This window comes from Primulina eburnea, unplaced genomic scaffold (assembly GCF_022965805.1).
Source record: "Primulina eburnea isolate SZY01 unplaced genomic scaffold, ASM2296580v1 ctg973_ERROPOS9640904, whole genome shotgun sequence".
NCBI classification, from domain to species: Eukaryota; Viridiplantae; Streptophyta; class Magnoliopsida; order Lamiales; family Gesneriaceae; genus Primulina; species Primulina eburnea.
This window is the reverse complement of record NW_027331731.1, coordinates 83,206-97,938: the sequence shown is the minus strand read 5'-3', so window position 1 is coordinate 97,938 and position 14,733 is coordinate 83,206. Positions and strand designations below refer to the sequence as shown.

Sequence of the window (14,733 nt, the reverse complement as noted above, 5' to 3'; positions counted from 1 at the left end):
TTCTACTCTCTTAGGTTTAAAATATCTAGAATATAATCTATAGATTTTTTCAAATGTCAAATTATATATTTGGTTATGTATATTTGTTTTATGGTAATTTTGGTATTTTATGTCAATGTTTTTATAAACAAAGTAGTAATTGGACTGATGTATTTTTAAAAGAGAAAAACTTGTGTGAGACGGTCTCACAGGTCGTATTTATGAGACAGATCTCTTATTTGGGTCATCATGAAAAAGTATTACTTTTTATGCTAAAAGTATTAATTTTTATTGTGAATATGGGTAGGGTTGACCCGTATCATATGTTATGATCCGTGAGACGGTCTCACATGAGACCCACTCTTTTTAAAAATGGTTCAACCGGTCGAACTGATTGTAGGGTTTAGAAACTTTAACAATCTTGATTTTGATGATAAAAATTTTTTTATTGTGGTCCTAACATATTTACTCGAGATGGAAACTAAAACTCGAATTTAGCCAAAATGAAAATTTGACGAGTTGCAGTTTTTTGCTGATATCTCACAGCTCGGTGATACAAATTACCAGCTGCCAGTATGACTAAACAAAAAGTTCAATTTGGGACAAGTCGTATTTCATGTTAGTTGAACTAAATCGGTGTTATCTAGGCAAACTGATGAGCTAAGATTAGGATCTAAAAATAATCTTTACCCGAGCCTAGCTGATTCACCATATCACGATTAATTGGACTGATTTTAATTGATTCTGACTTGTTTGACTTTAATGCATTTAAAAACTTGGTTTGGACCGGATCTGTGATCTGTTCTCGATCTAATCGATCGACCTGGACTGATCGTAAAACAATGCTCCATGTTATCATGTTTTATTATTAATTTTGTATCTATCAATTTTTGACAATTTTAGTATTTTTTTCATTAGAAGTGCTGATGTGAGATTACACATTTATGTCACATCAGCTTCGTATTGGTTCTTATCAACACAATGTCTGAAAAAATGCCTAAATTGTCAACAACAAAAAACAAAAACTAAAGATAGCGGACTAAGACTGAAATTTTGCGACGTAAAAAAACCAAAACCTTATTGATGCCCTATAAAGGCCCTGGTCATCCTCGGACTCTGGCAGGAAGGGATAACCAAAAGCAGGACCAGATTCCAAGTTGCTCTCGGAAAACTGAGTAGAGCCCGTGTAGAAGTTAGCCAGAGTTTAGATCACTAGACCACAGTTCATCTCGCCCGATCAGGGCCAGGGTTCTGTCACCAAACCAGAGTTCATCTCGCCCGACCAGTGCCAGGGTTCTGTCACCCGAGCAAGGTTCATCTCTCCCGATCAGGGCTAGGGTTCATGTCACCGACAAAGTTTCATCTCGCCCGATTAGGGCCATGGTTCTCTCACCTGACCATGGTTCATCTCGCTCGACCATGGCCATGGTTCTGTCACCCGCCAGGGCTTATCTCAATTAATCACCAGCAAAGATTTTTCTAGATCAGGTTGCTTCCCACTTAGGCCAATCAAAAGGACATGGACCCACGAGTATGAGTCAACATGCCTCAAAATCATTAGCATAACAATTAGCGCCCATGGCAATACCAAAAAAGTATGGGTCGCCATACTAATGAAAAAGGACATGGTATGTACATATGTCTAATCAAGAACAATGTTCAGACACTATAATCGATGTCATCTTTCTCCTATAAATACTTAGGCTTGCTAATTCTTTTAAAAAGGGATATTGCATTATACTCATTCAATAAATTCTCTTTTTACTTAGTGAACCAGGCCACGTCGGAAACCCTTCCAACGCCCCACTGACATTTTCTCATTGAGTGTGTGCAGATCATCTGACCCGAGCTCATCCTACCTATCAAGGGTACTCACAGGCCATACTAGGCTCATCCTACCATATCAGGCCAGGTCAGCCCCACCCGAGCTCATCCTATCAGGCCAGGCCAGACTCATCCCACCATGTCAGGACTTGCCAGGACACTCGGGTTCATCGCATCAGACTAGGCCAGACCAAGCCAACTGAGCTGATTCCATCATGTCAAAAATCTTCACAGAGAATAACATCATCTATATTCGGTAGATTACCCACCCAACTCAGTCACTCTACCGGACATCATCAATCACATAGAATAAAAGGCAATTTTTCCTTTTTTAAAATGTTATTTATGTTGTGAAAAAGTAAAAATTTATGGTAAAAAGTAAAAATCTCAAACTCTCAAAATTTACCAAACTACACACTTTATAATATTTTTCTCTCTACTCAATTATAATTTTCTTCAAAAATGAGAGATATATTTATAGGAAATCTTTACAAATAATCCAAAAATAAAATACATCATTACCTACATCATCACACACTAATTTTCAATATTTACAATTCTTATTTTCAACATTCAAATATTCAATACACACATTTTAGATATTATTTTTCAACACTCCCCATTGTGATGATGATCATAATGATTGTCTTCATTACGTGTTTTTATACTGCCTCGTTAAAAACCTTACTAGGAAAAACCCATTGGGATAAAAATCATAGTAAGGGAAAAAGAGTGCAGTCACGTAAACTCCCCCTCATGTTGACACGAACAATTCTTCACAAATTTCGTAGATTGTGCATCCCAATATTATATATGTACTTTCTGAATATTGTCGTAGGAAGTGCATTTGTGAAGAGATCTGATGAGTTTTCACTTGATTGAATGTGACGAACATCAATACATTTATTCTTCTCAAGCTCCTTGGTGAATGCGAAGAACTTAGGAGGAATATGTTTAGTTCTGTCGCTTTTTATGTATCATTCTTTCATTTGAGCAATACATGCAACATTATCTTCATATAGCATCACAGGCTTCTCGTCGAATGCTAATCCGCATGAGATTTGGATATGTTGGGTCATTGATTTTAACCACACACATTCACGACTTGCTTCATGTAGTGCAATAATCTCGGCATGATTTGATGAAGTTGTTACGAGCGTTTGTTTATGTGAACGCCAAGAAATTGCAGTGCCTCCACGAGTAAATACGTATCCAGTTTGGGAACGTGCCTTGTGTGGATCATATAAGTATCCAGCATCGGCATAACCAATTATACTTGGATTAGCATCTTTTGAATACAAAAGTCCCAAGTCTGTTGTTCCTTGTAGATAACGGAATATATGTTTAATTCTGTTCTAGTGTCTCTTTATTGGATATGTGCTAAATCTTGCCAACAAATTTACGGCAAAAGATATATCAGGCCTTGTACAATTTGTAAGATACATAAGGGCACCGATAGCACTTAGATATGGTACTTCTGGACCAAGAATATCTTCATCTTCTTCACATGGTCAGAATGGATCCTTTTTCTATGTTTAATGATCTAACAACCATTGGAGCACTTAAAAGATTTGATTTATCCATATTAAAACGTTTAAGGATCTTTTCTGTATAATTTGTCTGGTGAACAAACATTCCACATTCTTTTTGTTCAATTTGTAAACCCAGACAATACTTGGTTTTTCCAAGATCCTTCATTTCAAATTCTTCCTTCAAGTATGACACAACTTCTTGAATTTCTTTATTCGTTCCAATGATGTTTAAATCATCAACATATACAACAATAATTACGCATCCGGATGTTGTTTTCTTAATGAAAACACAAGGGCATATTGAATTATTTACATATCCCTTTTTAATCAAGTGACCACTTAGTCGATCATACCACATTCGACCGGATTGCTTTAACCCATATAATGATCTTTGTAATTTCACAGAATAACATTCTCTGGGTTTTGAACTTTGTGCTTCAGGCATCTTAAATCCTTCAGGGATTTTCATGTATATATTACTATCAAGTGATCCATATAAGTAAGCTGTAACAACATCCATAAGACACATTTCTAAATTTTCAGATATCGCCAAGCTAATCAAATACCGAAACGTAATTGCATCCATCACTGGAGAATACGTTTCTTCATAATCAATTCCAGGCCTTTGAGAAAAACCTTGTGCAACAAGTCGAGCTTTATATCTTACTATTTCATTTTTCTCATTTAGCTTTCGAATAAAAACCCATTTGTATCCAACAGGTTTTATACCTTCAGGTGTAAGGACTATAGGTCTAAAGCCATTACGTTTATTTAGCGAATCCAATTCAACCTGGATGGCTTCTTTCCATTTTATCCAATCCTGCCGATTTTTACATTCACCAAAAGATTTTGGTTCATGATCTTCATTATCATTTATGATGTCGATTGCCACATTATAAGAAAATATATCATCGATTTCTTCTATATCTTTTCGGTTCCATATTTTTCCAGTATTAATATAATTGATAGAGATTTCATGATTCTTGTCAGTTTGAGGTTCTGACAGAATATTTTCATCATTATGTGTTTCTTCAGGAACACCATTCTCTATTTTGTGATCATCATGTGTTTCTTCAGGAACATCATTCTCTATTTTGTGATAATCGTGTTTCTCTATTAATTTTCTTTTTCGAGGATTTTTATCCTTGGAACCGACTGGCCTTCCACGCTTCAGGCGTTTTACGACATCATGACTTTGTTCAATTGTTTCTTTGGAATTTCAATTCGAGCAGGAGCATTTACAACATGTATATATGATTTAGTTACCCCTTTTGCATCTGTAAATGCATCTGGTATTTGATTTGCTATTCTTTGCAAGTGCACAATTTGCTGTACATCTTTTTCACATTGTTGTGTTCTTGGATCCAGATGTAACAATGATGATACATACCATGTAATTTCTTTTTTGGTATGTTTCTGTTCTCCCCCTAACATTGGGAAGATTTTCTCATTAAAATGACAATCAGCGAAACGTGATGTGAACACGTCGCCTGTCTGAGGTTCAAGATATCGAATGATTGATGGACTATCATAACCGATATAAATTCCAACCTTTCTTTGAGGTCCCATTTTCTTTCGTTGTGGTGGTGCAATAGGCACATACACCATACATCCAAAAATTCTCAGATGAGAAATGTCTGGTTCTTTACCAAATGCAAACTACAGTGGGGAGTATTTATGATATGCACTTGGTCTGATGCAAATTAATGAAGCAACATGTAAAATTGCATGTCTCCATATAGAAATAGGGAGCGTTGTTTTCATAATCATTGGTCTAGCAATCATTTGCATACATTTAATCAATGATTCAGCCAATCCATTCTATGTATGTACATGAGCAACATTATGCTCAACAATGATTCCCATGGACATATAATAATCATTGAAAGTCTGGGAAGTAAATTCACCAGCATTATCAAGTCTAATTTTCTTGATTGTATAATCGGAAAATTGATTCCTCAATTTTATTATTTGAGCAAGTAATCTTACAAATGCAACATTTCGAGTTGACAATAAACATACATGTGACCATCTGCTGAAGGCATCAATCAATATCATAAAGTATCCGAATGGTCCACATGTGGATGAATTTGTCCACAAATATCACCCTGAATACGTTCAAGAAACATTGGTGATTCAGTTTGGATTTTGGCTGGTGATGGTCTTATAATAAGTTTTCCAAGAGAACATGCTTTACATTGAAACTTATTATTCTAAAAGATCTTCTGGTCTTTCAGCGGATGACCATGTGTATTTTCTATGATTCTTCGCATCATTGTTGAACCAGGATGTCCCAATCGATCATGTCAATTGGTTAATATTGAAGAATTATCAACTACCATGTTTGATTCAATCGAACTTATATGTGTATAATGCAATCCAGTAGGGAGCATTGATAGTTTTTCAATCACATATTTCTTTCCTGATTTATATGTGATAAGACACATATATTTCTTATTGCCTTCATTCATTATTTGAGTATCATACCCATGGGAATATATATCATTAAAACTCAACAAATTTCTTTTCGATTGTGTGAATATAAAGCATCATTGATCAAAAAATTTGTACTATTAGGTAACAAAAATTGTGCTTTACCACATCCTTTAATCAAGTCTACAGGACCTGATATTGTATTCACCGTTGTTTTTGTTGGTTTTAGTTCCAAGAAACATCTTTTATCTCGGAGGATAGTGTGCGTTGTACCACTATCGGGTATGCAAACTTCAGTTTTGCTCATAGCAATTTCCATTTTTGAACTTCAAAAAAATATGCAATGAAATAAAATTACTGGAAATATATATTTAAATATAACACATGTCATAATTATACAATAAAACATTATTATATGAATACATGAAAATTAAATTATTGTACATTTATATTCTACCACTATAGTGTTCATTTTCAGAGAAATCATTGAGAAAATCTGTAGCATCAATATTGTTCATTTCTATCCTACCAACATATTGATCATTTCCAGAGAAATCATTCCTAAAATCACCAGCATCAAATTGAGTTGAATCACTCAAACGGTCATTGCGTTCAGTGAAGTTGGTCTCCTTTTCTTTCCCTTTTAATGATTCTTTATAAAGTTTACAAAGATGCTCAGGGGTTCGACAAATACGGGACCAATGTCCTTGAGTACCACATCTGAAACAAGAAATATCATATCTTTTTGAATGATTTTTCATTAACACTTGTATTCTCATGATTCTTTTTCAGTGGATGGTTTGGGACGCTCTTTTTAGATGAGTTATAAAAATAATTATCTCTATTGTTTTCAAAACCACGGCCTCAACCACGATCATGGCCAATTCCACGTCCACGTCCACGTCCATGACCTCGACCTCGACCTCGACCTCGACCAAAATCTTGTCTTTGAATTTGATTTTGGTTTCGAGGTTTAAATTCATTTTTACTTACAGCATTTGCTTCTGGAAATGCTGTTGATCCAGTGAGTCGGGACTGATGATTTCTCATTAATAGCTCGTTGTTTTTTTCCGCCACAAAAAGACAGACGATGAGTTCAGAATATCTCGCAAATCCACGTACTCTATATTGTTGTTGTTGAGTAATATTTGATGCATGAAACGTGGAAAATGTTTTTTCAAGCATTTCCGATTCTGTGACCTCATGTCCACAAAATTTTAGCTGCGAGATTATTCGATACATCGCTGAATTATAATCACTGACTTTCTTAAAATCTTGGAATCTTAACATATTCCATTCATCACGGGCGGTCGAAAGTATAACTTCCTTATATGTTCAAATCTTTCTTTCAATCCTTTTCACAAAGCCATGTGATCTTTTTCAATTAAATATTCACATTTCAATCCCTCGTCGAGATGTCGACGCAAAAATATAATGGCTTTTGCCCTTTCTTGTGATGTCGATATGTCATTTTCTTTTATGGTCTCACTTAGACCCTAATGACTCAAGATGCATTTCTACATCGAGAGTTCATGGCATATAATTTTTCCCCGTGATGTCGAGCGCAACAAATTCGAGATTTGTCAAATTTGACATGGTGGTACTAAAAAAATTACGATGTATTTTATTAGTTAATGAATATTACAATACAAAGTAATGGATAAACAACAAGTACAAGCATTTGTAAAAATAAAGAAAACACACGAGGATGATATTCTCCGATAAATAAAAGACCCTGTGAGTATGATAACCAAAATAATTAAAAATAACCTTGAGAAATCCATCTTCTTCTTTCTTTGAAAATTTGATGAAAATAATTTTTAGATAATATGAGAAAGTTGGAGTGATTGAAAGAGTTTGTGAGATCATATTTATAGGGTAAAAACTAGCCGTTTTGTTACCGTTATGGTCGTTAGTGTACAAAAAAATAAATGTATGTATTTGTATAATTTTATGGTAATAATATGGTGTATATAATATTAATCATGTTTAAATAATTATGTATATCATATCATATTATTATAATAAAGTGTCATAATTTATTTTGTTTAAAAATCTTATAGGCTTTTATACTAGTCGTATCCCTTACCAGGAATGTGGAATGTCGTCTTAACATCCTCTCAGGATTTATAACAAATTTTTGAAAAAATTATTTTTATTATTTCTAATAATAACATTATATTATATATTAAATATATACACAATAAATAAATAACAGTAAAATAAATATTATTAATTTTGTTACTTTTTTCTTCTGTTTGGAGCTTGGAAAAGTATGAAGGACTTTTAGAGCTTCGTGCTTGATACTCACGGGAAATCTAGGGTCCGATCCCAACGAGCGTCACTAGTTCAGACGTGGGCTTTAAGATGACCCTGAGCCTGAAATCAAGAAAAAGATCGTTAAGAGGGGGCCAGGAGGGTGTCCTGGCGTAGCCCCTCCGACGCTCAAGTCAGTGACTGAGGTTATATGGGGGGAGCAGCTAAGGGTGCTGCTGAAAACAATATTGAATTTCATAATCATACGCTCAAACCTGGTATTTATAGGAGAATACCTGGGCCCTTGATGGGCCTGTCTTCCACCTGGGCTTGGGATGGACCAGGGGTGATGGGCTCATCCATGGGGTATCAGTGCTGATAACGTGTTGTGAAAAAGTAAAAATTTATGGTAAAAAGTAAAAATTCCAAACTCTCAAAATTTACCAAACTACACACTTTATAATATTTTCCTCTCTACTCAATTGTAATTTTCTTCACAAATGAGAGATCTATTTATAGGAAATCTTTACAAATAATCCAAAAATAAAATACATCATTACCTACATTATCATACACTAATTTTCAATATTTACAATTCTTATTTTCAACATTCAATTATTCAATACACATATTTTAAATATTATTTTTCAACAATTTATGGTTTGTTACCTAAAGTATTTCGAGGTTCCATGTAAACAAGAAGAAAATAAAGCAAGCCTTAGACGAGAATAATGAATAGTTACCGGAGCAGACGAAAATTAACGTCCGCAAAATTGAGTGTTGGCACTCGTCAAACTTTTGAATGTTGACAAATTAAACATTAAACACGAATGTCAACAAATGAATATTATCGAACTTTTCTCTGATGTGCTATACTTTAAAGTTTAATATAGTGTAGGTAATTTTAATTATTAATATCTTTACATAGTATTCTTTAAAGTTATACGCAAACTTGAAAAGTTTTTTGTATTAGCCCATCACAAAATTATCGTGATGTGATTTCATGAGTCAATTTTGTTGGATCAGATATTCTATTTAGGTAATCCATAAAAAAATATTACTTTTACATAAAAAACATTATTTTTTTTTATAAATATGAACATGATCGACTCATCTTATAAATAACTATCCATGACAGTCACGTCACAACAGTCGTATTCTGATTCCAGTTGACAGAGATACCAAGGAAATGTCAAATATGTGACGTTGACATGGTTAAAAAAGTCAAGAAAAATTAATAATGTGGCTGGCTTTATGTTTTGGTGGCCCATCACATCCCACTATCAACGATTCTCAATGGTATATTCGTACATGATGAGATACAAAGAAACCAAAGTCCGAGTTTAAAGGTGGAAATTTTGAACTAAAATTTTACAACGGTACCAAAACTAATTTCTTCTTGATAGTTTTTTTTTTTTTTAAAAAATCTATCTAGCTTCGTAATACAATAGATTATGCATTTATTTGTGTTCAAGCTCAAATTAGATCAACTGCGGCCTAGCTCAATGAGCGACTCAACTCCTTTAGCCCGAGTGATGCCCAATCCGACACGCATGTAAAAACAAACCCGCCACGTTCAAGTAACAAATTTCACATGAAAAATACACCACAAGATCCTGGTAAACTTCGTGAATATGCCATTATCTCATTTTGTGTGTGTAGATTATGATGTACGCTTTCAAGAAACAAAACCGAATATGATTAGCAGTGTTATTCATCTGCGTATAAGGCGAACAAAACTGGCGGAATAAAAAATGCGAATGAAGCTATAAAAATCCCAGAAGACTGAAAAAGGAGACGATATAAACTTGCTTTAAAATGAACATTTATTGTTCGTGAATCAATGGTATATCAGTACAGTAAGGTTGAATGAGGGTGTCCCTAGAGCAGTTGGAAAGCAGCTGAATAACAAGTAATATGCCATTCACAAGAAATGAAGGTCACTGTCTTCATAGCACCACAAGCCATGGAAATACCGGTACATCGTTTGAAAGACAAAATCATAACTTTACACATCTGGATTGGGAACTGATCTTTGAGGTGGCGTCGCAGCATGCTTAAAATTACCTCATGATTTTAACATAACTAGCCTCGGCTACCAGTACTCAGAAGCAGCCCAAGGATAAGAATTCTAGCTGTAAGGTTAAAAAATCCTCCCTCCAGTCCAGTTAATCCTGGTAGTGAAAAAAAGAAGAGAAGAAAAATGGAGGGTTAAAAAAAAAAAAAAAGGAAATTCAGCAGAATTGACACAAGATGATGGAGTAGCGAAGAAAGATCGAGATTGTTGAGAAGTGAAGTCCATGTGTGTCAATAAATCTCAGAAATCGAATGACAATATTTAAAAACAATATCCAAAAATTAATTTTATAGGCAGGATTGTACAAGTAATCAACCTAGTGTAAAGTTACGGGGGAAACAAATGGAAATTAAGGATCTTGAACATCTGTCTGTAGGTTCAAAATTTGAGAAACCACAAGCTTAGAAAGCTCATTAATGGCGGCTTGGACCTGATAATCGTCTGATTCTCTTTGTGGTGACCATCCTGATGATTGTGAGTTAAATCGGCTATATTCACTTGCAGCAATTTTTGTTTTTGTGGTTGTAGCAATGACCCTCTCCAAGTCTACCAGTGATAATGGCCTTGGCTCCTGAAAATAAGAACAGCGCCAAGATGAGAGAAAATGTTTGACATGAAGCTCAAAATACCAGGGATCTCAGGCAACAGGTTAATTTTCAAGAATTCAAATGTAACGTAGCATTTAATTTATAAAGTCGAGCATGCCACACCATGGGTTCTATGCAAAAAGAAGAAACTGACAAGGTCCTTATTAGGTTACAAGTTCTAACTGCATGAAATATTTCATTAGAAGGGAAACCTTGAAAGGAACTCTAAAATTACATCTTCCACAGAAAACTTTTAAAAAAGAGCTGAGAGTAAATGCTGAAGGGAAATGAGTCTGCAAGAAAGATGTACAATAAAGCAATAAAATAAATTACTGACCGAAGATGTTTTTCCACTCATCTCATCATCAAGTAGTTCTCGGATAGGAAAATAGGCTGCTTTTTTGCAGAGCTCGAGAAGATCTGAACCCGTGTATCCATCACAGAGATTGGCTACACGGTCATAATCAATGTCATCTTGTATTTTCTCATTCTTCAATATAACCTTCAATATTGCAGCCCTTTCCCGACGATCAGGAATCCCAATTTCAAATGCTTGAGGAAGTCGTCTAAGAATTGCTTCATCGAGTTCTGATGGACGATTGGTTGCAGCAAGTACCATCACCTGGGCGTTCCCTGAATCAACAAAAACTTGTAATTTCAACTTAAAGAATCATTCAAGTACTTACCAACTAAAATTAACACATCGGAGACACCATATTTTTATGAGATTACGGAAGAACATACGATCAGTGGTGAAACCATCCCATAAAGCCATAAACTCAGTCTTCATGTTTGTAAGCGCTTCATGATCAGTAGTTTTGCGCTGGCCCAAGAAACTATCCACTTCATCAATGAAAATAATAGCTGGCTGGAGTTTGTATGCCAAGGTGAATACAGCAGCCACTGCAGATAAAAACCAAGTGTTAAAATCTAATGAGCACTAAACACAATATGCAATTTATTTGCTGAAAGTTCTGCAATTTGTATAAGACCTGAATAATATAAATCAGATAGCTTCTTCTGTTATAATGTATAAAGAAACACGTCTCATCTTTATAAAGAAAAACATCATTGTAATAGATAACGATAACATCCTCTGATCCACAAAACCCATAACACAAATTCTTTCTTTCACCCGTTCAAATAAAAGGGGTAAAATTTTCAAAATCATTCAAATAGTTCTGATTAATACAGAATATATACATCCAGCATTCGTTACTATGACAAATATATTGCTGAACTGGAACATGAGAACCCATCTTTCACAATTGCTTCAAAGTCACAAAGAGCAACCAAGTAGTTAAATTGTATAATGTTTGATACATTAGCTACTTAAAAGCACGACTTCAAGGTATTACGCACTAATCAGAATATGTCACACTGATAAAATATACTGTTGCAGGGAATATACGCAGACGAGGCGAAGTAAGAAGAACCTTAACCGATGTTATTTCCTATGTACACACCTAGTTTCTGTGCATCACCAAACCATTTGCTCATTAGATTTGATATTCTCACATTGATAAAAGCAGCTCCAGACTCTTTTGCAATTGCTTTGGCAAGCATTGTCTTCCCAGTGCCTGGCGGCCCATACAGCAAAACACCTTTTTGTGGGCAAAGAAGCTTCCCAATGAGAAAACAGCTCAGGTCTTCGTAGAGGAAGAATAACTAGTTCATATAATGATTGCTTAATGGCATCCAATCCCCCAATCGAGTCAAATTTCACATCAATATGTTCGGGGTTGACCACATCACAAGCTACAACATCCTGTATTTCATTGAAACAAAAAAGAAATAATCAATAAGCAAAGCATGTATACTTAGACATACCTAGCACGTAACTAATCTCAACACATGAAAATCAAGGTAGTCTGAATCATCTGACCATAAATCTATTATAGGTTCAGGTTAAAATTAATCACATTTGCACAATGGAGCAGCAAAAGAGTATAGAGGATGAGAATTATTGCTCTGTTTAGCAAAGAAAATAGACACGACTATTTCAAATAAGAATAAATCATGGAATATTTTCACCAAGATTAAAATAATGCATCATCATCATTACTACAGTAGGAAGGTAAATTCAAGCCAAGACCAGATGGGGGATTCTCATAATATTTACTAAATAACAATAATAAAATCAGCACTTCAAATACGCATGGAAATCCACATTAAAATCATCCCCAGCTCAACTTATCCATGTCAAAGACTAAAAAGTCATACCAAAAAGTCAACCCACATTAAAGGATTCTCAATCACAATTTTTTTTGCTTGTAACATCTGACACTATATGTGTTAAATTTCTTTAACAATTGTCAGTGGCTGCTACTTGCACAATACTTAACAAGGCAAAAGATTTATATAAATCACATCCATACAAATCGATTTTGAAACTTATAATTTGGCAAGATGATATTTTGTCATGTGAAAGTTCCATGTTATTTATTAACAACGAATTTCAGTATCTCTACTTCTAATGATAAAAAAATGTCGTCAAAATCACATTTATATGGAGATTTTGAAACATAATTTGGGAAGATAGGATCAGTGTCATGTAAAAGTTCTACAAAAACGACCGTCGGAATCCCAACTTCAAACGAGCATATCCCACAAAAATTTCTATAATTCGGGAAGGTAGGATCTTGTCATGCAAAAGTTCTATAATAATTACCTTCAGATTCCAATTTCAAACAAACATATGGCAACAAAAATTTTAGAAACCTTGCGGTTGGTTTCAAAACTAAAAGTAAAAATGATAAGAACATAAATAGTGCCAGAGATATCAGAATGCTCAATGAAGAAACATCCGACAACACCAAAATCGTAACCGTACAAGGACTTTCCTGTATAGAACAAGAACACTTTCCACGAATTCAACATCTAACCGAGATAATAACTACACTTTCACATACATGGCCAAGTTTCCGCAGCAATTACGCTTAGGACAAACCGTAATTATTACCACTAAATTATATAGTCGTCATTGTACTATAACATTCCTAAATCTAAATACATAATACGCATAGAAAAACAGAAAAAAAAATCTCACAAAAGAGTACACCAGCAGAAAGCAATTAAGAAAGTTCCCCAAATCTCGAATCAAAAAAAGAAGAAGAAAGAAATAGAAAAAGCCATTATAACCTCGTATTGATTTGTAGGCAGAAGAGGTCGGCCCAAACGCTTCGCGAGTTCCTTCTTCTGCTCCAGAGCTTTCTTGGAGGCTTCGTGATTGGGGTCGAGATGTTTGAGTCCCACGACCAAGACCAAACAGCTAAGCGCGGCGCTCGCGGCGTATAGAATCAATTGTTGCAACAACTTCGTCTCCGAACCGCTTCCCATTTCTCCTTTATCGAATCCCAATTCTTGGATGATTTTGGAAAAGAGAATCTTAGGCAGATTAGAGAAGATGGGTACCTTTTGCTCTGGGCCTACGGTAGCATTCAACGGAAATCAAACCGCCGTGCGCCATAATTTTCAAGGGCAAATTTGCTTTAAAATAAAATAAAAAGTTTGTTTGTCATTTTGTTTTTTTAATATTTATCTTATATTGTATTTAGGAATATCGATTCGAAATCGGTTATATAATGAAAAAAATTTATATTTTAAATATTTATACATTAATTATATATAATATAAAAAAATTCAAATAACATAATTATCGTTGAATTTGATAATACATAATAACTAATATAAAACACTATATAAATATCAAAGAAATGAATTTGCAAGTCTTGTTAATCTAAAACAAAGAATATATATTTGAATAAGAAAAATTACTATTTTAGTCCAGTGGTGTATTCAATATAGAGATTTCATGACTTTTTTAAATGATAGATTTACATGGATTTGATAGATTTTTATAGAATCTCACATATTTATAAACATAATTTAATGGATTTTTGTAGATTTTTTGCAAGATTTTGGTAAATATTTGCAAATTTTTTTATTAATGGTGCAAATTTTGTACTTTTATGAATATACATATATATAACATCTCCATTTTAAAATAAATTTACTTGAAACAATTCGTCTAGATAAAATAACA

The 14,733-nt window shown here is 34.2% G+C and overlaps 1 protein-coding gene across 1 annotated transcript; it reads right to left on the bottom strand.

The window, feature by feature from the left end:
* Nucleotides 1-9,810: 9,810 nt before the first annotated feature.
* On the bottom strand, nucleotides 9,811-14,187 carry LOC140822654 (uncharacterized). The gene is given in 7 exon segments (XM_073183477.1): nucleotides 9,811-10,198; nucleotides 10,418-10,672; nucleotides 11,026-11,321; nucleotides 11,433-11,591; nucleotides 12,155-12,317; nucleotides 12,319-12,456; nucleotides 13,830-14,187. Coding segments are annotated over 6 exon segments (1,176 nt in total). The 5' UTR covers nucleotides 14,028-14,187; the 3' UTR covers nucleotides 9,811-10,198; nucleotides 10,418-10,450.
* Between the last annotated feature and the right edge of the window lie 546 nt (nucleotides 14,188-14,733).